Source organism: Anomalospiza imberbis, chromosome 8 (genome assembly GCF_031753505.1).
Source record: "Anomalospiza imberbis isolate Cuckoo-Finch-1a 21T00152 chromosome 8, ASM3175350v1, whole genome shotgun sequence".
Lineage (NCBI taxonomy): Eukaryota > Metazoa > Chordata > Aves > Passeriformes > Viduidae > Anomalospiza > Anomalospiza imberbis.
The window spans coordinates 20367965-20393992 of NC_089688.1; the positions used below are offsets into that span (position 1 = coordinate 20367965).

A 26028-nucleotide genomic window follows, 5' to 3' on the forward strand; every position below is an offset into this window, starting at 1 on the left:
CTGTATAGAAAAAAAAAAAATCTTACCCTGTTTTTAAACTAAGGCAGGAGAAACCCCTGATCCTTCCAGAGACACAGCAAGGCCGTTCCCACCCAAGGTGCAGGCAGCTGAGTGTGTTTTATGGCTCTAATATCTCTGAGCTTGGCACTTTTTGCTCAGTCTTAAGCTCAACCATATTTTCCTCTATAAAGATGAACTTTGGAGGCAGCTAGTTGCTTTTGAGGGGCAATGTAGGCAGTTGTTCACATCCAGCCTTTCTCCTGAAGGGCTGATTCATTTGAATTCTGCACCTTTGAAGGATGACTTTTGTTGCTTGCCTTCTGTATCTTAGGCCTCTCTGCAGCTTAGTTTATAGCCTAAGGCTGTTATAGGAAAGAAACCTAGTAATTTTTTTTAAAGTGTACATCTGCATCATGTTAATATGTTTGATAAGTCACAATATGCTTTGGGGACGCACAAAGGTATTTCTTGGTGGGATTCTTATTCCCACTTGGCTAGCTTTTCCCATGGAATTCTTCTCCCCAGATTGTACTGAGTGAAGTTTTTTCTTGTGAAACTGAAGGAGCAAAACAGACTTTCCTGGTTAGTGCAGGTGACTCTGGGGAAACAGCCTGCCATGAGATTTTTGTCTTTGATAACAGTATCCTTGTGATCTTGGCAGGCTGATGTTTTTGGTCTCTGAGCTTTCAGCATAGGAATTGCTTGATGTTTGAATACAGTAATTTTTAGGCTGGGCCATTAGTGTACAAATTGCTTTTTTTGGGGTATCTTATAAAGTTTGTGGGCTTTAAGGAATAATATAATGTCGAATGTCATGTAATACACGAAACTGGAATTCCACCTTGCATTGTATCTGGTTGTGGACCGGTCAACTTTGCAATTTTACTCCCTAAAAGTGATTTTGAAAATTAAATTAATTTTGAATTAGTTAAAATTCACACTGACAGCGTGAAGAAGTAGATATTAATAAATTGCTGTTTCACTTTTGCTTATATAATCTTCCCACTTATCTGAACACATCAGAATAAGAGATTTGCTCAGTAGGCTCCTGCAGTGGTCTCCCTTACACAACAACTGCCTCTTGCCTGGCTGTCGCAGAAATCCCGGGCTGTTTTTCTTTGGGATCTGTCACCTGCAATACTGTGCTGGTTTAACCTCGTTTCTTCCAGACTCAACCAAAGCTATGGGTTTGAAACTCTGCAGTGCCCAGTGCCGAGGTTTTCTCGCCTGTCCTTGCAGTGTTGTCAGCTCCCTGGTCCCGGGAAGGGGTGGCTGCTGATGTGTCATGCTCAGGGCAGTTCCCCGGTCCCGTGCGCTAGGGCTTGGTGACAGTTTGACTCACACAGGATTTCTCATCCTGGTCGTCTGCTGGCCTCTGTGTTTGTGTAGCAGTGACATGGACTGGGGAAGGAGTCCACTACAAACAATTGAGCAAAAAGTCACAACAATAGGGGTTTTTAGCTGCATCAGTTCTTTGGTTTGATTTGGTGCACAGATGTTTGTGAGGGTGCAGCATAGGATGAGCAGAATAGGGCATGTGACTTCTTAGACTGGTACTGCTGCCAAGAAGTTACTCCTAAAAAAGTCTTCATTTCACAAGACTTGTTCATGAGATTCTGTGGCACCTGCTTAGCCCTTTCTGGTATGTGTCCAAATCAGCCTGGGGCTATCTGCCCCAGTACTGATTTGGGTGCAACACCATAGGAAAACCACTAGAGAAAAAGCTGAAATAAAGAAGGGCATGGCCAAGCCCCTCCAAACACCCCTGGGCCTTTCCTTTTTGCCCAGCAGGTGTTTGCACAGCTAGCCCGTGTTGGGACTGATCCTGCCTGTGGTCAAGTGGACTTGTACAGCCCATATGGACTGGGACATGTCACAGGGGCCAGCTGGCAGGGTGGCCCTGCAGACCTGCACCAGAGACAGGACAAGGAACAGGAGTTTCTCCATCCCTCCAGCCTTATTTATCACCACAAAACAGTGTCTCTGGGGCCCAGGCTGGAGGTGGGGGCAGGGCCTGACTGACCCCCGCTGCAGGAAACACCCTGCCTTCCTCTTCAGGAGCCCTGGGAGAGCCTGGAGGTGGTGGTAGGTTTGAGCCACGCAGCAAACAATGTCATGCTTTTTCTGTAGTTGCAACCAAAGCAACTCTCCCTTTTTGACATAATATGCTCATTTGGATAACGCCAAAGAGGAACTGGGATTTTTTTACCACGTGGGTGGCATCTTGACCATAGTGATGGTTAACAAGAAACTCTTCTCCCCAGGCACAGGGACTATTTTAGGTAGATGTGCATTTGTTTTGAGGGATGCCTGTGTCACCTCCCTGCTCCCTAGCACATCTGGGGCCAGAGGGGATTGTGCTGTTGCCTGCTGAGACATGGCCTGGAAGCCTGGGCCAGCCTGCCCAACTGAGGGACACGGGTGTGGGGCATAATGGTGTCCCAGAAGAATGTGTCTTGAAGTCTTGGATGAGGCATTTTGCAGAGGTGTTCCCACAGTACTGCTTCTCTGGAGCAACATCACTGAAGCCTTTTACCTAAACTGTATTTTCTTATCTAATATTTTATGTACCTGCATCCACACAGACTGCCACTTTTGTGGTTATGTAGATAGGCACTAACTTTATTTTCCTTTATATGGCTGAAAAGGATAGGGGATGAATTCCTGGCACCATTACCTAATGCAGGTATGCAGGAGTTGCCAGTTAAGTCCCTTAGTAGGATGGCTAACAGAATGTACATACATTTCTGTTTTAAATTTTTGATGCTCAAAGTGCCATTGTAATTTTGAAAAAGGCCTTCTAAATGCTTGAATAGATTTTCTAAATGCTACTGTCTGTTGCAACATGATTTTCTCTTCCCTGCAAGTGCTGTGGCTCAGTCTGGCTTGGTTTCTCTCATCCTCTCCCATATGACTGTGTAATTTTCCATTTATGCTCATAAATAGATTTTTAAAAAGCAATTTCTTTATTATCTGATAAAGAATGTTGATAAAGATGTTCAGAAACAGAACCTGGTTTTTATCCTCTCTGCTATTTTCTGCTGTTTATTTCCAACCAGCTCTTTCCTTCCACATGCTGCCCCATTCTGGTGGCATGTTCTGGTTTCTGTTTCAGAGCTGTGAGACCACTGAGGCATGGTCAAAACCAGACTTGCTGAAACAAACTGTGTCACACAGACTGTGAGCATCCTACCTTCATTTGGTCAAAATTTGCTATCAATTGCCAGGTATGTCCTGTTTCAGGGCTCCAGTTTTCTATATCCTATTGTTAGGATAATTTTTTGTTTTACTTCGAATTTCTGAGTAGATAAAAAAACTCCTGTAGCATAGAAGCAAAGGATCAGATGACTTGCCTAAAGCATTTTAGTTCTTATTAAGTGATGTCCCTAGATCAGAAAAAGCATCTTCATAGACAGCCAATTGTAGATAAATAAGCAAAATCCAGGGTTTGGCTGCTATCACTGACAAGACGGGTGTATTTTCTTGCCTGAAGGTTTTTCTCTGACTCCTTTGATCACTGCCTTTTCTTATTTCCACTGAAATTAACGCTCCCTAGTTTAATACCTTCTAGTACATGGTTTGTATGCTGATTTTGGGTTTGTCAGGGGTTCCTGCTGAAGCTATTAAAGTATAATATATCAACTATACATATCTTCCTTTAAGATTCATAAGTTTTGATGCTAACAGCTTTTTATGGAGACCGTTTTTGCCATTGTCTTAATGCAAGTCACAGATTATGACAGTGTGATATATTAGTCTAGGGAATCCAGGGGCCTGTTTGAGCTCTTGCTCTGGGTTGATGTCTGAAGCCACATCCTGACTGCTGGTGGGGTGAGGCTCAGTGGTGCAGCAGCATCCACTCTTAGCAACCTCTGCATGGCAAGAAGCCCTAGGAACGTGTCCCAGGCAGGAGCTCTGGCACACGGGAGAGATGGGCAATCAAGCTGCAGGAAAGTGTGAAAAGTCCAAGCCAGAGTACAGGTGCAGCCTTGGCTCTCAGTCACCATTTCTGAACCTCTAGGGTTTCATACAATTTAGATAAAAGTAAACAATTGTAAACTCATGTTTTACAATGAGAAGCTGAATAAAAAGAACTGCAAGTAGATTAAAACAATTTACAGTGAATCTTTTTAATGCTTATTTTTCATGCTTTGAGGAGACAGTGCTGCATCAAAGGATCTCAATCTATGCATGACTATTCAAGAGGAAGCTCCTTTTTACAGAATATATTAATGCTCATAGATACAGTCTAGTGCCTTCAATGTATATAAAATTGCCAAGAAGCCTGATTTGGAGTAAGTAGTCAATTTGATTACCAGGTTTCATTTTTATTCATGACATGACCATATAAGACTTTTTTTCTCTCAGTAATGTTAGGAAACCCATTTCTTAACCCTTTCTCTATTAAAGTTTTCTCTCCAACATTATTAGAGGTGATTGGGCCAATTTTTTTTTTTTTTCTTAGACATACTCAGGAGTGAAGGATGCAACTGTTCTTTATAGGAAAGAATTAATGTAGAGAATTTAATGTACAACCTTCTCTTGCCAAGTATGTTCTTTGATTTTGACATCCCTACTTTTGGGGAATGTGGAGAATCACAGGATATTACACAATTTGCTCTTTAAAAGACAGCTTTGTGAGCTTTTCCTTGGCTTTTCCTTTAGGAAATCCTGACAGTAGAGCAGCACTATAAGCTCTCCAGAGCAATACATAAAATGATTGATAATTCACTTCTAAATATCTGCCTGATTTTACTGTCTTGTGGTCATGGTGTTTCACCAAGCTCAGAGGTACTTCTCCCTGCCCATATCTACAGGCTGTCTTTAATCTCAGATTGATAATTGCTTCAAAGACTATATGCATTCAAACATGAAGGACTCTATTTAAAAGAGGTATCTACTGCTTGAGCTCTGAGCTACTGGATTAGCACTAAAGAGAGAGCTCCAGCCATAGAAGCACATTAATGTGAATGTAAATATAACTGGTCAGTAACAGGAATTTGGCTTGATCATTCTGTGTTCACATGAAAGTTAGGAAACGATTGCCACAGTTCTCTTTTTCACGGCTGTGGAGTGAAAATAGCCCAAACAGGTGCCATCTACATCTGCATCAGAAGACAGCCCAAGTACAAACCATGTGAATCTGAACTGAAATCTGTAGTCGTGCTGCAAGCTCAATTTTTTTCCTAACAGAATGTGCTGTTTGATAGTATTTTGTATGCATTTGATTTCTTCTGCTTTCAGAATATCCATAGGAAGATGTGCCAGCAATGGGCTGTGGTGGTGAAGAGTGGAGGGGAAACAGAAAATTTGCAGTAGACAGTCACATGCTGCCTGTGAGGGTTTTGTGCTTGATCATATGGATCTGAATGCAAATTTGTGGTATGTCATACCAGGCCAGAAATGTACTAAAATGCTATTGTTTAAAACGATGTCAATTTAGGCATAGTTTTTTGCCCCCTCAATTTCTCTTTCGGTCAACACACTGCCTACGTAACTTACTATTCTGTATCCCATAGGTGGTATTTGGAAAGCATGAGTTTATGGAACATGATTTCTCATGGCATTCTCTATATTTGCTACTTACTGATTGCTACTAACAGATGAAACAGTTCCGCTTTTTATTTGAAATAATATATCTCTGTTTTTTTCCGGCGTATCTAGTTCAATGGATTTTTTTTTCCTTTCCCAGGATGCTTATAAGCCATTTTAAACTAGGAAACACTTCTTGTACAGGAAAAGTTACATGTGGCTTGTAGCTGTGTCTTAGCAGATGAGAAGAGGGTACATTTCTGTCCCAAGTGTTTTTTACATAATACGTGAGTTTTGATCTTCTCACTGTGGGTCAAATGGCTTAATGCCACAGTGTTGATTTTGGAAGATTCCTATCAACTGCCCTAGAAATCTTAAAACTTTAATCCTTTATCATTTTGGATACCAAATGGAATACTCAAAGCTGGTCTTACAGTGCTAGTAATAGGACATGCATTTGAAAATGCAACTCTAAATTTTATTGAATGGGATTTGGGTTTGTTGTTAGGCTCACTGAAGGAAACAGGTCATACACGTTGGTATGTACTGCAGGCAAAGGTGTGAAAACAGTAAATTTAGTAGGATTTTCTCATGAAGAGTCTTCTGAGCAAACACATTTTAGCACCTGCTGAGAATATGTTTTCTTTCTCTGGGGAATGTGCAAGAAGCTGCACTTCTGCTTTTCAGTTTTACTGTCATCTGTTTCATGTGCATACAGAACCAAAAAATTTGCTCCTACCGACACACTAATTATTTAATGTCAAACTCAAAGCATTTGAAATCAGATTGTCTCAGAGGCAGTGACCTGTGTTGGAGCCAGCTGGCACCCACAGTGACTCTTGGGAAGAGCTCTGCTTGTGCTGCAAACCTGATCCCCTTCCAGCAGTCAAGAGTGATGCAATGGAGATGCCCCTAAGTGGCCAGCTTATCCCACTGTGAGCCTAACCACGGAAGGGAGGGTGTAGGGACACAGGGTTCTTTGCAGCCTGGCAAGTCACGCTTGTTTCTGACTCCTCTGCAGAGCTTGTATACCCTGCTGCCCCTCCTCACCCCTTGCTGCAGTACAATTGAATTGGACAATTCTGCTTTCCCATCCACCCTCCTGGCTGGGGTGTGGATTTACCCTGAGGGGTACCCAGGAGGCCTTTATTGGGGCTGCTTGGGGTACTGGGCCCTGGCATTGGGAATGAGGCTTAGCACAGGGAAGGAGCAGGGAGAAGCAGAGGTTTGTGTCCTTCCTTTCAGCAGGTGCCTACAAGCAACAGTCAGCATTCAGGCATGGATGGTGAATGGTCTGAATATGTTTCTGTCCCTGATGATGAAATTGCTCACACAGATAAAAGGATGCACAAATTTTTAAAATTTCAAAGTGAAAGGGATGTCTTGAAATAAGGTAATTTTTGTATAGTGCTGTTACACATACTATGATGCCTTCAGTATTTGAAAAATGCTTAAAAACTAACATTTTATAAACTACTTCTTTCCTGCACTGGCCTGTAATACATACAGCCAAAGGGAAAGGGTTGGTGGGTGTATTCTCTGGCACAGTTTGGTAATCTGCATGTCACTGACCATAATTATGCTGTCTGAGCATTTTCCTATTCCTGCCTAGGAACAGGAAAAATCATTTTATCTGTAGTCTTTTCTATTCTCATGTGTTTCCACCTGCTTAAGACTGCTCTCTCCTGTTTTCTGGATAATTGGAATTGCCTGCCACTGTGTTCTGGAAGCAGAGATGTCACTGAACAGAAAAAGTTTCAAAAGTTTTTTTCACACAAAAATGTAGTGGATTTGAAATACCACCTTCTAAAAAAAAAAAAATCCTAAATAAACCCTAGTAAAATGATCAGGAAGATGGGAGACTTTCTAAAGAAAGAAATTATTGTCTTAATAAATATCAAACTACAATTTGAAATAATAGCAAGAGAACATTTTACGACCAAAGATAAACACTTTAATGGAATACTCTCTTCTGTGGAGAAAAATTGTTCAGACTTGTAACTACAGCCATGAAAATTTTCTGTTGTCTACAGCTGCAAATTTTGTGGATTGTTGCTAAGGATATGTTTACACAGTTGGTAACTTTAATTGCATTAAGACCACAAAACTGTAGCAGATGAATTGGAGTCCAACACTATATCAGAGAGGGTTATTATTTTTATAGATCATAATGTGAAGCATTTATTGCTGTAGTACATAATTTAAAAGAGTTACTTTACAAGTTTGTGGTCAAATGATCCTGCATCTTTCCACTCCCAGAAGATATTGGGACAAAAAGTCTATATTTACTGTCAAACACTGGATTTCAGAATAACTTCCCTTCAGTTTTAAAATACAAAGGGAAAATACAAAAGTCAGAAAGGAAAGAAGAAAGAAAATATGACACATAAAGAAACATATATATGTAAATTTGAATATCCATTATACTCCATTGTATTATTTATAAAAAATCTTTCATTTTTTATATAGTGTTATAATAGAGAACAAGAAGGTCACTGCATTGAGGAAATTACAATCTAAATTATTTTGTGGTTGAAGAAAGCTTCTGACTGTTAGTTTAGGAATAATATGTATAGGTGATAGCTGTACAAGATTTTTAATTACTGGCTATTAGTGAATTTTACCAACATTTGCAGCATGGATTTAGATATTTAACACCTTTCTCTGCATTGTAGCTATCTGAGGTTGTGATACAATTGAAACAGTCCTGTTTGTTTTGTCATAATGGTGTTAGTCAGGATTGTGTTTATAAACAGATTGATAAGTGCTGACTAGTATTTCAAAATACTGTTTGTATTTTGAAACTACTCACAAGGTGTATGTTATTTGTATAGCTTTTGCTAGAAAATGTTTGTATTAGTTAGCAAATAGGAACACAATACCGATACAGTAGAGACTTCCAGAGAGAAGTTATTGGTTTTTAAGGTGTATTTTCCTTAGGCATCCTTTCAAGCTTAACTTTTCCTTGAGGTCGGTTAATGTTCATCATTCTATTCATAGGAGAATTGCTCCTTTTATGAAAAAAACTACTCAGAGTATCATGAGGCTTCTAAAGAAATTATAGATTTCTGTTATTATTCTCATTCCTGGTGGAACTGATACTACCTGAGTTGAAGTGCACCGTGTAATTTCGTTTGTTTCAGGTGGTCTGTGGGGGTGTCACTCCAGCCCAGCAGTGACGTACTGTTCACACACGGCATGGTGGCACCTACCCCTACCCATCCACTCATTCTTTTCTTCCTTGAGCATCAGGTGCAGGCTACTGTCACAACTGTCACCTGACACAGACCTTTGAGCTGGCCCAGAACTGCTTTGCTTTAAGCAAGTTGATGCACAAGGATGTCAGAGTAGAAAGAAATGCTGATAAAGGAATGGCATTTTGAACTTGGTGTAGAATGGGTTCTAAGCCAAAGCCTGGGAGTCTGCTGGAGCTATGCCATGGGGCTGTGCTTCAGAATGTTCTTGGGGCATTGGTTGTGAATGAACAACACTTCAAATCTGTGCAGAAAGTGGTGCTTTCCCAGAAACAGGTGCTCCATCCTGTGGACTCTGCAAGGTACATGGCAGGTATAGATGTATACAGATATGTTGGTTTTGTCTTAGGCTAATTTGGGGTTAATCCTGATTAATTTATTCCCATTATTCATCGTGATTAACAGAGGATCTGAAGCTATAGTCATCTTGATGATGATAGAAAAGTGTTGCTGGAAAGACATCATCTGTAAGGTCTGTGATCAGAAATGAACTACATTTGTTATTTTTCAGTGTTTACTTTGCTGCTTTTTTTTTGTTTTTAAGGGAAAACCGAATAAAATACTAATGCATGGAGGTATATGATACATAAATAGTACTGCTTTTGGTTAAAAGCTGAAATTGTTGAAATTTTTTGGTTTATCTGTAATTTTGAATAAATCCCTGGAAAGGGACAATCTAGCAGAGAATACTGCTAAGACTATACATGTGAATCATACTTCTACTTCTTTAAAAATAAAAAATAATACTAAGAAATAATTGACTTCTTCAGAGTGTATTTAAATCTATTTGTGGGCTATATGTGAACAATATTTGTACCAGTAATATAAAAGGAATATAGCTGGTAATTCATGTTGACATTCCAAGCAATACAAATAATTCTTTTACTTCTGTGTTCTTGAACTGTAGTATATATTAATTAAAGCTACACAATGGATATGTCTAATATTCTCATGTATTTCTTCAGATTATTCCCTGAGCCAGAGGAATGAAATAAGGAACTAATATACTGATAAAGGTAATTAATGATATCAGCCAGATTTAGGAAAGGATTGATTAAACTTAAGAAATGCATGGTAAGGTATGTTAACTGAAATGGTAATATATTTTTAGCTTATAGTCTGTATTCTGAGAGCTTGGTAAAATAATAAAAAGCCATGAAACTGTGCAGTGAGGAACTAAATAGGAGAAATGACAGAGCTGTGGTAGCAGGTGTCTGCCAAACTCAGTGCCAGAATTGTGAAGAAGAAAGTGAGACCTAATGCTCTGTCAAGGATATCATTGGAGAGTACCTAAAATGTGCAGTGGCAGTAGGTAGAGGAGAATGGAAAACAGAAAAGCTAGTATAAGAACTGTAAAATACATGGAATCTCCTTTTGTTTTTCTTCCCAGAATTCTTGGCTATTAGAAACAGAAGATTGTCAGGGTTTGAAAAATTAGGCATGGCTTGTGGAAGAATAAAGTAAAATATTTTTAAAGACAGATTAGGTAATACTGTTCCATTATCATTTTTAGTAGCAGTCTCTGTCCAGACCAAAACAGATTTGGACAGGGAGACTGTCCTATCTCCCTTCTATGGAGAATGTTCTTTAATCCCTCTCTCCTCCAGGAGCTTGATAAAATAACCTGTAAGACATGGTCTGAGTAGTTCTGAGCTGCAGCATTCTGCAGGAAAGCTGCTGTTAGTGTGGCAAAAGACTGGCCATAGTCTGTTCTGGAAACAGCTCCCCTCTTCAAGAATTCAGAGCATATCTGAATTTTATTTTCTAAGAATTACAAATAGACATCAAGACTCTAAGTCAAATTGTGTTTATACTGTATTTGTGGGGGAGCATGGTGCTGGAGCTGGTGACAACTGAGCAGTCTCTAGAACAAGATGTGGCAGAGCTACACCTTGAAGCACGACATTTCTGGTGATGTGCAGCATCCATTTGAGCAGTGTTCCTGCTTCTGGCAGCTGAGCAGCTCCTGTGCTTGATGGTAACTCCTCAGACCCAACACTGCACCCACTGCAAGCATACAGGTGCTCTGAAGCACTGAAAATGTGAAGGCCAGCATGAAGGTGCTCGTGACTCATAACTGGGTAAATATGTACATTATGATACTGTCTGTATTTAGGTGGCTGCAGGTGATCTATCCAGAGAGGCTCTCTGATGCCCTGAGTCATGTGTTGATGAGGGTCAAGGGATCTGCATGCAGTTATGCACAAGTGCTGCCATGTCAGTGTCTGTGGTGTTACTAAGGTAACCCTACATTCCTCCCGTTGTTTGCTCTTGGAAAGGGACTTTATAAAGAAGGTGCCAGTAAAAAGGTATTTATTTGCATGCTGAACACAATTTCTGCATTTTTTGGGGGGCAAATCTATGAAATATGTATTTTTGGCAAAGCTGTTAATTCTATGGGTTTCAGACAGTTGGGTTTCAGGTCTTGAATTCTGTTGCACCAGGGGCTTCTGTGGCATTCCTACCAAGTGCACTTCATCTTTTCCAGCCCAGCTGCACTGAGCAGCCTCCTCTGAAGCTGTTTCAAGTGTCTGGTTGCTGCAGCCCCAACTGTCTGGCTTGCAGCTGCATCTGACCCTCCTGCTATGGTCCCTTAACTTCTCCTTGCAGCTTGTCTTGTAACTTCTTGACTTTGCTTGTCTTATGACCCCATTTTTAAGTATTGCAGTTTTCATTGTTTGGTATCATCTCAACCTGTTATTTTCTCATTTCTGAACTGAAAAAGGTTTACATGATTTGGTTTAATACTTTCCTCCACTATCTCAGAAATAGTGCGTAGACCACCTGACATCACAGCATAAACATATGAACTAATGAACGAAGCTCTCCACATACTTGTACAAAAGCAAAAAGAAGTTATGTTTTCACTCATTTTCACTGAGGCTAGTCTAAAGTAAGAAGAATGAAATGTCCCTCCTGCAGAGAGCATAAATATATGTTGATAACACGCTGTAAATTAAATATTGTATTTCTTCCAAAAACTAAGAGGACTCCGGTTTGGGCACTTGGAGCAAAATGAGCCCAGACATCTGTTCTGTTTTCTGCCCAGTGTGTACTTGAGCTGGGGCACATGTGGAATTCTGCTAAAATGAGATTATAAATTAATGGCCCTTCACACTTCATTGCTTGAATGAGCCAGAAGTTATTTTCTTCTGGTTTTGAGTCCCAGGTGCAGCACTTTCTGACTAACAAATGTGATTCTCTAAAAGGGAAGAAAGACCAATGATTTGAAACTACAACAACCTCTTCTCTACGGTGTGAGTACAGACATATAATAGAGAAAAGGAAAGCACACCAACTGACAGGGTGGAGGAAAGGGATCCTGTCCAGAAATATGATGTTGGTGAAGAAGTGGTTTGTGATTTGGGCAACAGCTTCCATTTCTGGTCTTTGCTTCTGGCTTTGTGTAGAAACCTAAGCAGGTCATTTGCCTACATGTCCCAAACAGATGACCCATTTCTTTGATTTTTGGTACCCAAATTGAGTTGCTATGTGACTGATATTCCGTTGCTATTTAGGCTGGTCTAGAGTACTAACAAAGGGAAAGATTTCTCCTTTTACAAAAACTTAGTGAGATGAAGCTGGACCTTACAGTCCCTCCACCTGGACCAGCATGGGCTTTGTTCTCAGAGGCTGAGCCACTCTTGCTCTTCAAAGAGGGCTGATAGATCTCTAGTCCGTCTCACTATTATTAAAGTGTATCTCTGATCTATCTTGCTGAAGGTCCCTAAAAATGAGCATAGTTTCAAAATTAAAGAATCACTTATAACTATCACCCTCATCCCCTCTAATGACATTCCATAGATCGCTGAGCATGGTAGGGTAGCATGAAAAGTGATTGGGCAAGGTTCACTAATTCTATAATTTTCTAATTTATAAATTGTCCCAAACATTAATTTTAATGTGTAATGGAAAATCGTGGAGCTGAATAAGAGGAGACTCTGGAGACACTTCTAGGCTTGTACTGATATATATGTTATATATATGGATGTACATAATCCAGCTGAAGCTGCAGCATCTGTGCCTCTGTGCTTTCCTAACTGGGATAGGGAGGACAAAATGTGCCAAGAAGATATTCAGACAGCTTGAAACTGGTTTCCATCATGGCATCAAGGGTTTTGGGAAGATAATTTGGGATTTTCTTTGACATCTTCATATTTTATCAGTTCTTTGGTGATGTCCAGATAATATCCCCCATTTGAGAACAGGATTATTTTCAATAAGAAGGGACAAAATTAATTTATTTCATTGGTGTTGCCTGATGCAATTTTCAAGAAAATGGAAGAATCCCTCCAATGCTGACAATATATCTTAACCCTGAGGCCTTCCTCAAAATTACAGTAGTGATAATTCAGTCTAACAGTGGTACGTGCACGAAGAAAACCTTTTGTTATATATTCTTTCTGCTCAGCCCAGGGGCAGGAATGTAGTACACAGAACCACAGGAATTAAACACTGTTAGGTTCATTCCCACTTTAACCACACTGCAGTACAGTAGCACAGTAACAACTGAACTGCCTCCTCTGCTCTTTGAAAAGTAGGAAGATCCCATCAAGTACCTGCATGTCAGGACTTGATCAGAGAATAAAAACTTTGTGTATTTTTATATATTTTAAGCTTTTGAGAGAATTGTTTTGCTACTATTTCTAGAATCTTTTTCAAAGACTGAATTACATTCTCCAGTGAATTCCAATGATTCTTGTATACAGACACCTGTTTTCTCTCCATAAGCTCTGCCAAATGTAGTTTCTAGCTTACTCTTTATGCTCCTTAGTTGTGAGGGGGCCTCTCCTCATCCTTGAGTAACTGGTATCATTGCAAAGGTCTCCATTTCTCATGGCAGGATGGAAGAGGCACTGCTGCAATTCAAGTGTCTGTTGCCTCCTTTCTGCTGCAGAAGTATAATATTTTCTGCTGCTGTAAAAGAGGGCAGGATGGCATTGCTTTGCTGAACAAAAATATCCTAGATCCTCCTGTGAACAGGAGAATATCCAGAATTCATTCTAATCTTCAGGCAATGGATACTTCTGTAAGTATTTGATGCCTGGGTAGACTTTTCTCATAGACGTTCTACACTAAAAATGACTATAGATAATGCATAAAAATGGGATTTAAGGTAAAATTCAGGTACTTTTTTTCCCTTTGGAATGTTTATAGTGTCCTATAGTATGTTTATAGTATGTGACACTAGAATTATATACTGGAAACCTGTTCTGGTGCCTTTTAGGTATCATTTTTTATTGGGAGGTCTTGCTGTATAAAGAGGTATTTTCTGAATTTCCAGCCCTAGCCTTTTCCAGTTTTGGGATAAGTGGAGGTTTTTTTAATGGCATTTAAACTACAACAAAACTTAATTAAAGCAAGAACCAAATCTATATATTTAGGCATAAACATTCAGCCTGAGTCAGGACTGGTATTTGAAGGATATAGCATAATAAGAAAACATTATAGTATATCCCAAGGATAGGGGAAAATCTTTCCTGCTTACTAAGTATTGGAATAGAAGTCATCTACTGCCTTTCTTTTTCAGTTCAAAGCTTTCTGTGGAGTGGGGAAAGTCCAAATGCAGATTGTCTGAACAAGACAAGATGTCTGTACTGCTGCACCTTGCTTAAAGAGACAGCAAAAGCTCTTTATTATTTTTTTAAGGAAACACACTAGTTGTCATAAAAATCTCATTAATTTTATTAGTATTTTTGTTAGGAATTGTCTTTGGTTAAGTGTATGTAAGTGTTGATGTCTGTGTAAAAGCTGAAAAGTGAATTTTCCACATTAAATTGTTTTCCTTGCTAATAAAGAAATAAAAGAAAAAATATGAGTGGAGAGGAGAGAACAGAAAAAGATGTTAATGTGTAACATTTCTAGTTCTTGTAGTTTGAACTATGCAAGTTCAGACATCTCAAGTGGAACACCTCAGCATTACAGAGGTACTTTCCTGGTATGTAACAGCTCTTACAATAGAGAATTTATTCATATGATTCAGGAAAAGACCTTGCTTATTCTTGGAAGGCAAGGATGGAAAATTTCGGTTTGGAGTTCTTAAAAATTATGATCAAATTAAAAAAAAAAGATGTTAGAAACTCATCTAGAAATCAATTACAGAATACTTAAATGATTTAAGAATAGCTAATTTTTCTGCATATGCTATAATTTCCTGGTGGAATAAAGTATTAACATTTTTCATAGAAGTGAAAATTGATAGATGTTTATTTCAAACAAAGAAGATCAAATGCTGCCCACACCATAATTAAACAGAACTTGTAATTATGTGTTCTGCAACTCAGCTCACTTATTACCCAGGATCTTCTATAACTGCATGTTGCTATATACAAATGGTAAACTCAAGACTTGACACTTCAGACCTGATTTACAGGTGAGGATTTCTCATTTACCTGGCAATCTGTCACAGCCAGAACAGGCTTCTGAATTAGCATGTGATAGAAAGTACTGATTTTGTGATGAAAGATTTCAATCCTGATTTTGTAAAGTTGCCCCCAGAGCTCCCGAGCTGAGAGCAAAATTTATTCTGAGTTTGATCTGGGATGAATTTCTAATCACATTAGCTATAAAGGCAGCCTTTTAATTTCACAGTCCCTGGGAAAATGAAACTTGGGTAAGCTGAAAGCCTTATGAAAGAACTTCTGCATAAACATCTGATACTGTAAGTCTTGGAATGTCGACACTGAGGTGATGGAGCTGTAATTACATTTCTTTCTTGAGATATGCTTCCAAATTTTGGATGTTTGTAATTGAGTTATATCCTATATGCCGGGTTTTGCTGGATACAGTTATAAATACCAATCTTATTTGCACAGCAAGACAGAATGTTTGGAAAGGCCTTAAGCTCCAGTATTCTTGCGTATCTGTGGTATGAGGTTTATATGGTACCTACACTCGCTTAAAAAGTGCTCCTGAATGTAGCTTGATGTTCTATACAGTGCTCTCCCTGGCATAAATGTTAGCAATGACTAAAGGAGCCCATGACTGGAATCAGTGGGATGTTTGAAAATGCTCTCAGGGGAAGTATCTGGACAGTGCAGTTCTACTAGCATTCTTGAGAGTGAAGTAGTTCAGTGTTTTGGGTGATCTCAGGCTTTCAGGGTGAGAGTTTATTAACTGAATCTGTTCTGTGGAGTGAAAATTACAATGGTGCTTGTGCAGGAGGAAAGGCTTTAAGCAAAGCTTGAGATTTCAGCATGCTGTTGGGATTGCTGCAAACATGTAAACCTGTGAGAGCAGTTTGTTGCACAACCCTGGCAGCTCCAGAGAGGGTTTGGACTTGTGACTCAGTACTCTGCTGTCCTGTGTTTTAAAGCAGCACTTCTCTTCCGATACTGTTTAGCAAGTGGGGAAGAAAATCTTTCATTACTGCATTTCAGAGGTAGGGCAAGACACTAGTAGAGACTGCACCTTGGTAATTTCACCTTAACATCCAGTAGTTGCTCAGTAGCAATCTAGGTAGACCTGTGGCTTCAAGAGAAGGTGGGAACTAGTTTATATGGGGCTGTCATTAGGCTGTCAAAGCCAACAGCAACATAGTAAATCCAAAAGAATATGGTAAGAGACTTCATGAGAAGTGTAGTGTAAAAAAAGGTAACTTAAGGGTATCAAAACAGAATTACTATGATAAACTCTTTCCAGATAAACCATTTTGTCTTTTTTGCCCAATTTTTTCCCCTTAGAGAACAAGCATGGTACTGGCTAGAGGGAAAAGAGCCTTGCATTAAGTTAGTGGAGGTGTTTGGGTCAGAGGGCAGGGAAGCACACCCAAGTATGGCTGCAGATTGCTTTGCAGATTGCTCCTGGTACCCCTGTCATGAGATGTCCCAGTAGAATGGGGAATAACTATGTGTTTTAGCTCAAAGAGCACTTACAGCCTTGTGGACTCAAAATCTTGTTGAAAACAAGAATACCAAGTGTTGAACTAGAATGGGAAAGGCAAAGAGCTTTTGCTGGTGGTCAGAGAGCTTAACTCCTGCCTCATGAAGCCTCGTGAAGAAACTTTGATAAAGGCAGAGACCTGAAGCCCTGGCCACTGCCAGGAGAAACACAGGATTTCAAGTCTCACTATGTCTGGCAATTATTAATTTTCTGTTTATCTGTCCTCAGTGTTTTGGTCCATTGGGAATTACCTGCTGTATGAACAAGCTTGAACAGGCCAGCTGATCTGTCTTAGGTGGATCAATATAGACTGTCTCCAGTTAAACTGTGAGTGCTAGAAACTCAGGCAGTTTTTGCAATAGCAAGTAGTGTGATGTAAGAGTGACAGATTTTAGATTGGTATTGGTACTAAGGATATGACATCTACACTGTGAATTTAAGGAATTTTAATGCTTTGGACAATGGAATTCATATGGCAAAACACTTTTATTATTCCAATATACAATTTGAGGATTCAAGGCTTGAATGCTCACATCAGTAGAAGTGCAACTCTTGGCCTAAGTTCAATATATTTGTTTGCCCCAATATTGTAGCAGATCAGCTTCATGTATATCAGAAACAGAAAATGTATCCTTGGTTGACTTTATATTAATTCTCTCTACATTTTCTCTCAAAGTGATGTCCCATTAGACTAAAGTGCTTTGCAAGAAAGTTAATTCATTTTTTACTTATCTGGTTAATTATTAAATTAAACCCAGAAGAATATTTACCTATGCTCCCAATGAATTCCTATCAATAGGAATAGGAATTTATTGGGTAAAAAAACGCCATCAAGTTTATCCACTTTCTTACCAATAGAGTGGAATTCAGAAAACTATTTGCAAATAGATCAATGTTTTCCCAGATAGTGATAGAGGGGAAAGCTACATGGAATAGTAACAACCATTAGGTGAAGAACAGCAACACACTATATTAAACTGATGTCTTCTTGGTTTCATTGGCTCATAGAGAAATTTCCCTAATATTATTTTGGTGTAGTACTAGAAGAGAAATAATATATTTGAACATTAAGGATATCTTTGAAATGAACTTGATTTGTCACAAGTTATGTGAAGGCATTTCTCAACTGTTCTATCTATATTTGCTTATTCAGTACTGTATTTAAATTCTATTTAGATTACTTTCAACATAGCACTTCATTAAACTGATCACTTAAATAAATCCCTGAGTAGCAGATGAACCAATTCTGAAAATTTGACCTCAGATACAATAAAAGCAAAGAGCCTTTATGTTCTGGAATAGGTTGAACTTGTACTTTTATGAATATTACAGTTGTCCCTTTCTGCTCTGAGGAAGAGTAACACCCAGCATCTGGTGCAGAAGAGACTTTCCTGTCAGCTGATCTGAACCACAGCTCTTGTAAACATTCCAGGATCCTAATCCTGAGGAAGTCCCACCTCCACCAATTAATCTTAAAGTTCATGTGAGCAGGAGCTTTCAATTCTTATTTTTCCTGATTTTTTAACAGAGCAACTGTCAGAGTAGAAGTGTATTAGTCATTCAGTGGGGAAATGGAAAATAATGAGACACTTACGGCTGGTGCATTGTTTTGAATCTGCTCAGCTCATATTCTGATGCATTCTGAAAAGAGAGAAAACAGGTTTTATAGTTTAAATGAAGATCATTTTAATCAAGAGCAATTCAACAAGTGAAATACATGACATTTTAAAAAGTGAACAAAGGAAAGACCTGAAAAAACAGTTTTTAGTTTTGTAGCTACATGCTTGTCTCATCTTGGTTAATGCTTAACTTTTTGTTAATAGCCTGTTGCAATATTTCTAGAAAGCTGGTAGCACACATTATATTGCTAAACTGGAATTTTACCAGGCATGTGGCAGATTAAATTATGCTGGTTAATGAATCATTCAAGAAGTGATAAGCAAGCCATTTAATATGGTCTCTTCACCACAGAATTTCTTTGTATTTTTTTCACTCAAATCAGCAGATTAGTGTAACAATGGCTGAGTAGAAGATACTTTAACAATGGCTGGGATATTATTAACTTCATGTTTGCTCTGTTCTTGTTCTAAAGTTCTGCATGACTTCTCAACCTATGAAATGCTGGTGATGAAAAATAAATAGAATTTGTAGTGTGCTACCTTGGCACATAAAGTGCCCATTCTAGTGCTGAACAAGCTATGCAGGTACTGGAAAGAGTTTCCTCAAATAATTTCAATAGTTTGTGTAGCTCTATATACCTTTCACCTCAATGTGAACAAGGAGTTCATGCAGTACTTTTGATGTTCAAACTAGTGTACAGCTTGCAGGCAAACTTCCTAAGTCAGAGTTTTAAGTTAGTCTAAATAAAACCTTTTTTTATGTATGGGTTTTCTTTAGTGCAAAATTTCCAGCACAGTCTCTGGAGTGTACTAAGACCAAGTGTGGGATTGCATGTTTTCAGTTCAGAAACCTTCTAGTGCTAAAATGCCCCCTTTTTCAGCATAGATTTCAGTAGAGGATAGGTCAGGCTCAAAACATGTCCATTTAGTAGATGCAATTCCAACCCTCCATCCATTTTTGTGTTGGGAATACACAAATTAACTTGTGTATTTCCTGACACTTCCTAGGTGTATCTATAGCGGATGTGAAATCTCTGAAATAGATACATTCCAGTGAACACAGTGATACTGAGTTCACTGTGGTATGACTGATGTTTGCCCAGATCTGTTTTTTCTGAATAATGTCCCAGCCATCAGTCCCAAACCAAACTGTTTTGCCTTTTCTCACCATCTCATCAGCATGATAGATGGATTTGTATCAGGTATGCAAATGGAGACACTAATAAGTGTATGAGAAAAGATCAAGTGGAAGACATACACATTCTCAGAGAAAACATATTTCCTCAGTCTATATTTCAATCCCAGTGAATCTCTGCATTTCTTTGACATATTTGTTGTGAAAATATGCCATTTCAGACAGTAGAGAAGCCCCTACATTTAATATTTAGCCTGTAATTATACTGTAACAAAAAGCAGCTGCATATCTACATGCAGTGGGCATGGTAATTAGCAGACGATCCAGCAGATCTAGAAATCACCAAATTCCTGAGGAAATTTAAAACTGCATTGAACCGTGTGATTGCCACACAGGCCCATCTGGGCTCCTTTGGCTTCATCAGCTGCAGTGGTGACTCACCAAATTGCCTCTGCATATCAATGACCAGCAGGAGTAGGGCCATTTCCTCGCCTCTGCTTGCACTTTTTAAGAAGAGGAGGAGGCTATGCTTTTTGTTGCAAGTGTTTGATTCTTGTTCACTCCCTTTTCTTTGCAAAATAAAGTATTTAATCCTTTACTTGTTCATATAAAGATTGCCCCGGTGTAATGGCTGGGTGACTTCAGAGAAGTATCTTGTGTAACTTTCAGTCCTTCCGAGATGCTGCTTGCTGTAAAGTGCTGCCTAAGCACAGCTGCCGTTCCACACAGGCAAGTGCTGTGTGTATGGTCAGATCAGGAACTTTTTAAACTTGCAGTGGAGCTTGGTAGGCAAGGAAGCTATGGATCTAAGTGATTCCTTTATTGGGGAATATTTTATTGAGAGAGTTTTAACCAATTTCTCCTCCACGGGGTAATCTTCAATCAGGGGATCAAGCTATGTGTCTCACTGAGCTTTGAGATGATTCCTATCTATGGGTCCAGCTGAAAGTTTTTTTTTTCCCTTCTTCTTCAGTAAAATGCACGATTGATTGAAACTAAGATCTGCTGCTGCTGCTCTTTAGCAGCAGAATTCTGGTCCTAGGAAAGAGTACAAAAATATCTTGCAAACCCTACACTTTTGAAATTACATGGTAACTTCTGTAGGAAGATGACTAATGCTTCCAGGTTTTAATTAACCATTGCTTCTGTTGTTGCTTATGATATACATTGTTAGTGATTCATATTGGCATGAATGGAATAAGTTGCAAATGAGTATGTGTGATAAAGAAGAAGTTAAAATAGTTTCTTTCCTGGAGGAATTTGAGTTGCCAAATATAAAATGAAGAAATAAAGGGACAGATTGTTCTTAAGGGTTTTTTTTTGTTTTGTATTTGGTTGGTTTTTTTGTGTGTGTTTGGTTTGTTGTTTTGTAAGTTTGTTTTGTTTTTTATGTTTACAGTTTTATGTTAGAGCACAATTTAGAAAGCATATAGAAAAATCTGTTCTCTTCTAGCCTGCTGTTGATTTCCTCATTTCTATTGGCTGCTTCATTCACCCAACATCAACTTTCTTACTAACTCACTCAGTTCAGTAGCTCAGAGTAACCAAAATTCCTAGCTTGCAGATCAAGCCAACCAGCTTTGTTCTGCAGATAGCATCCTGGAGCGAGAGAAATGCTGTAGTAGTGCAAGTGTTTGAGGTGTGTCTTTGCTCCTTTACTCGCAGAAGCATGTCTTGGACCTGAGCTGTAGCTGCCTGCCACCATGGGTGCTGACAAGGGAGATGCCTTGCATCAAAAGCAGAGGGCAGGTACGATCTGGAGAATCTGGAGCTGGGGGCGCACAAGTGGGTTTTGTGAATTTTCATCTGGAGAGCTTTAGACTGGCTCATACCCATGGACTGTGCAGTGCATGCAGAGCAGTTTGGCATGTCTGAGGTGCTCTGCTTCTGTGGAGGGGGCAGTGAGGGTGTGGCTGGCTAATGTGCCGTGGCTGGGTGGGATTTAGGGCATTTTGCAGTCCTGGGGATGCCTGGTAGGTGGATAAGGGAATAGGGAGTGTGTGGAAGGAAGGCAAAGGGAATGGAGCAAAATGTTGCAACACAATATGTAGCATATATGACATCCTCGTCTGCCCCAGACATGGCACTTCTCTAAGGAAGTCACAAACATTGCTGTCAGCAGCCATGGGACTGGATGGGTTTTGGATTCCTTGTTTGCCTTGGAGGTTTTTTTCCATGCTTTTGTGGTTGCTGAGATTGTGCAAAGGGATGGTTTCAATGGAGTTGCTGCCTAAAAAAAGGGTTTTTGGATGTCTTTGGAGAAGGTTGTTGGTAGAATTGATTGCATGATACAGTGTTTTCAACTCTGTTTTGAAGTTCACTGAAGTACATCTTTCCCCCTCCTTGCTTTCCATCCCTTTCTGGTAGGCAAGAACTTATATGAGATTTATGGCTGCAGGTGCAAAGAATACCTTGAGCAAACCAGGAGAGCTGTGAAGGATCAGTAGGAGCTTGAAAATGTCAGATTTTGATGTGAACGAAGGTGAGGGGTTCCTTTGACATTATAATAAACAAGCATAGTATGTTGCTAGCCAAAAATGTCAATATCTGGGCAGTATAGCTTCATGTAAGGTGACAGTCTTGTCATTACTTTATAAAAAATCAGAGCTACATTCTGTAACTTTGCCAGTTCTGAGCATGGACAGCTTTGGAGATGTTTGTTGCTTTTTATGGAGTATACATATATTTGATTGCAATAACGTATAATGAATTTAACTTCATCCCAATTTTCTTCAGTGATTTTTCTTCAGGGGTCAAAGTAAAGACAGATTTACTTGACAAAAAGCAATTCCATTTTGTGATAAAGTAAATGCATAATATAGAAGTTCTGTATTCAATATGACCAAGTTTAGGTTAAGATTAGCTAATGAAAACTGTTCTTAAGAAAAACACCTGTAAAGAGCCCTTGTAGGAGATTAGGAGGAATGTATAGCTACATTTTTAACTCTTGAGAGACAGAGATTTGAAGTAAAAATAAAAACTAATCTGCATTTAGGCAGTCAATATAAGTAAAAATCTGAAAAATCATAAAATTGCAATAAGCCATATAGATGATATTCCTTATTAACTGGCATGGCAGCCTATGTGTAATTACTTTGGAATTTCTTAGTCAAAAAATGTAATGGCATTTCTTACTAGAAATGTCCTTATGGGATATAAAAATATCTGTGGGGAATAAAAGTAAGATTTCAGTGCTGGCCTCTAGAGACACAACCTGAGATATAGAGTTTTGTCAGTGATATCTGGCAAAAACTGCCAGTGTCTCAGACTGAGTAAATAATGGAATAAATGCATAGTGGAATTTTTTTTCCTTTAATAAAGGAGAGCTATGCCCTGAGGGGCTGGGGAAGAAGTGGAGAGAATGTAAATAAAATGTGAGTTACTTCAAATTAAAGGTCAGTTCAGAAAGAATGAGAATTGTAATAAGAATAGAATGCTTTTTCTATTGTGAATGGAGAATTGCTATTTTTAAGGGAATTGGCCATTTTTAAGTGTGTAAAACTGACATCTAGTGGTAGCAATAGCACTTTGTGTGCACACTGGCTTTACAGTGAGACCAGTTTGCAGAGCATATGAACAGATTGTAACTATATTACATACTAAAATTGCAGTTCTCTGTACTGTAGCTGGGTGTTACAGAGCATTTCAAATTTATCTTGCTTCTTTTAGTATCTCACTTATATAATGTCTGGTTGTGGGTCATCTTTCTGTATGCATGGCCTCATGCTAGAGAAGTGATGAACAGTTTCATTAGAGGAGAAAAGGTTGAAAGGGGCATGAGGGTTAAAAAAAGGGTGATGCAAAGAGTTACAGAACTTCAGGGTCAATTGGGAAACTGTTTGGCAGATACCAATCTTACACCTCCTATGAACGGACAGGAGAAGTCCAGCCTCAGAGCTCTGATGTGTTTCTCAGGTGTGGCATTACTCACGAGTGTAAGCTCCTCTGGGAGAGGCAGCAGGACTTTATGGCCAAAACTGAGATCTCGCATGAATTCAGGCAAGATATGTGGGCTCTGAATCAATAAAGCATATAGGCATGTGCCTAAATAATTCTTATTTTCATTTGCTGAATCATGGTTAATATATTCATTTCTAATTCACATTTTTGTTCAAAGGGCATTTAAAAATATTTTTCTTTTCTCTTTAGTCTAGCTTATGTTTTAGTGTCTTTGAAGGAAAAAATCCCTTGCTAAAACTCTGCATGCCTGCCCCACTAAGACTTTAATTTATCTTTGCCTCCATAATGTATAAATTTATACATTATGTGTATATATAATATCTAAATTACTAATCAGAAGCAAAGATATGCAAAAATGAAGTATCAATTATTTAAATTTTTTTTTTTAAACATGGCTTAGGGGCATCATACCTACAGTCAAATGGTGCAATTTAAAATGAACATGGAAAAACACAAAAGCATAATTCAAGTCTATCTTCTAGATCATAAAATGAAAGACAAGGGTGAAGACAAAAGCAAATCTGAAGGAAGAAGGAAGTGTGCTTCAGTGAAAGTGTAATTAGAAGCAGGGGGAAAAGAAAACCTTAGATTATTTTTTCTGGGTTAGCAGTTTGTGGCAAGAATTGTCAAACTATATTGATCTATTTCTGGTTGAAAGTGTTTATTTTACAGTTTTCTCATTTCATAATAACTGTTGCAAATATTTCAGAGATAAAAAATGTTGGTAGCATAATTCTAATTCAATGTGTGTTTGTGCAGTTGTGCAGTTTCGAGGCTGGGGTGAATCATATGCTGCCTCTACATTCCATTTCTGTTACTTTCAAAACATGGTGAATCATATTTGTTGAACACCAATGTTGACATTCTGCAATGAGACTTGAGTCACAGTTATAGAAGTGGTATAAGAAACAGCAGCTGTCATTTCAGATAGGCGAGCCTGGAGCTTTAGTGGGAAAGCAGAGCTGAGAAGCAATCCTATTTGCTGCAGAGCTCCTCTCTAAGGACGAGATTGGTTGTTAACACTTGTGCCAGCCAGAGCTGGGAGATGCAATCTTGTCTGTCCTGAACCTGGTAATCCACTGCAGGTGCTTAACAGCTCTAATAAGCTTTTGACCTTTTGGGTCTGAGTGGGAGCTGTTGCAATGACATGAGGCCAATTGCTATGTGCAATGTCACTCGGACTTTGTCTGCATTCCCTGGGGCTTCTTACCTCTTGGACACTGATGCCTTTCCAAAGTCGTGGAAGCATGCTAGTAGCACCAGAATTGTTAATATACATGAGATCTCTAAGATTTCAGAGCAGCTGCCTCTGTGTTTGGCTTATATAAAACCTTGCATAGTACAAATGGATTTGTGTTGCTGGCAGTGGTGGTAGCAAGGGAAAATATTCAGGACATGCTTGTTGTAAATAGGACTGCTGGGGTTGGATTTCTTGGTCTGCTGTGGATTTGTCATCCCTCATGGAATGCTGCTGTTATTTTCTCCTCAGGCATGCTTTTAGTTAAAAAACTGCCAATCTAATATTGTGTTACTAAGAGCTGTGTTCAACATGTAATGGGAGTTGAGATCTAGATGTTTCCCTTACTGGAAGGAACAGTAGAGTACTCTACATTCTTTAGGGCAGCTGGAATTACTTTATTACATTGATGGAGAAGTGTCTGTACTATTGCTGCTCTAACACTTCAAATTAAAACCAAGGGGTTTTTGGAATTATTTGGTGAAGTGTAATTATGCATTGAGCTGTGTGGTTCTGAGGATTCTGTACTGCCTCATCTACCACATATTTTTAGCTGTTGAGATGGTAGAAACCTGTTTTTGCTCAAATGAAAGATGTTTTCTTTCAATAGTAGCTCTCTGAACCCCTGTGATTTGCATTGTTCTGATACTGTTGTTCTGGTACTATTGCAATAGTACCAGCTCACATTCAGAGCTCAGTGAAACCTTAAACTAGTTGACCCTTTGTTCTTATATGTGCTATGAGTGGGTTCACCTATGATTTATTTGTGTATGACCTACGGTTTCCAACCTAATGTATACCCCAGAAGCTGTTTGCTCAGACTTGACTGTCCAAGACTTTTTGAGAGATGAGAGGTTTCCAAGGTTCTTTCAAAAATTATACTATCTTCCTCACTGACTGTGTAATGTTCTGTGGGCCAAGCTCTGTTTGTATTTGCATGTCCTTGTTGAAAGGACATTTACTGGAACACAGAAAATAAAACCACTTCCCAAATCTTTGCAGCAATGCACCAATATATGCAAAAGCAAATTAAGTTTTAGTGTTTGAAAGAGGAAGGAAGTTACCACATATAGAAATAACTGTGACCACCAGAAATTTAGCCTCAGCAAAAAAGCAGCAGAGCCTCTGCTGATGTAGGCTGCAAGATTAGCAAGTCTGATTTCTTTTTATGAGGAAAGAGAATTCAAAAGGGCCAGCTGAAATTCTTCTAGTAGAACCATTTATGTCTAAAATGCTTCATCAATTAAAACAAGTTATTTTTCAGGGTTTATTTTACTTCATTGATGATTAAGACTCTATAAAAATTTGGTAAAGTTGAATCAATTAATTTTCATATTTTTTAATATAAGGTAAAAGACCCAAATGAGACATGTAAGCATTATTGACTTAGTGGTTCCAAAGCACTTTATT

General features: G+C 38.9%; 1 protein-coding gene and 1 long non-coding RNA gene across 6 annotated transcripts in view; one reads left to right on the forward strand and one right to left on the reverse strand.

The window, feature by feature from the left end:
- BLNK (B cell linker) overlaps positions 1–26028 on the reverse strand; it is a 94725-nt gene that overhangs the window by 45386 nt on the left and 23311 nt on the right. For all 4 annotated transcript variants that reach the window (XR_011001418.1, XM_068197734.1, XM_068197733.1 and 1 more), the window contains exon 3: positions 18262–18308. Coding sequence is in view for 3 of the 4 variants with exons in the window: in XM_068197734.1 (XP_068053835.1) it covers positions 18262–18308 (47 nt within the window). In the remaining variant the exon portion in view is untranslated. The remainder of the gene's footprint in view (positions 1–18261; positions 18309–26028) is intronic.
- LOC137478138 (uncharacterized) lies at positions 1824–17384 on the forward strand. 2 transcript variants are annotated; one of them, XR_011001421.1, is made up of 5 exons: positions 1824–2686; positions 3116–3227; positions 9752–9802; positions 10903–11027; positions 14317–17384. It is a non-coding gene; the product is annotated as an uncharacterized lncRNA (long non-coding RNA). The 2 variants fall into 2 exon arrangements; XR_011001420.1 differs by lacking the exon at positions 14317–17384 and adding an exon at positions 11275–12333.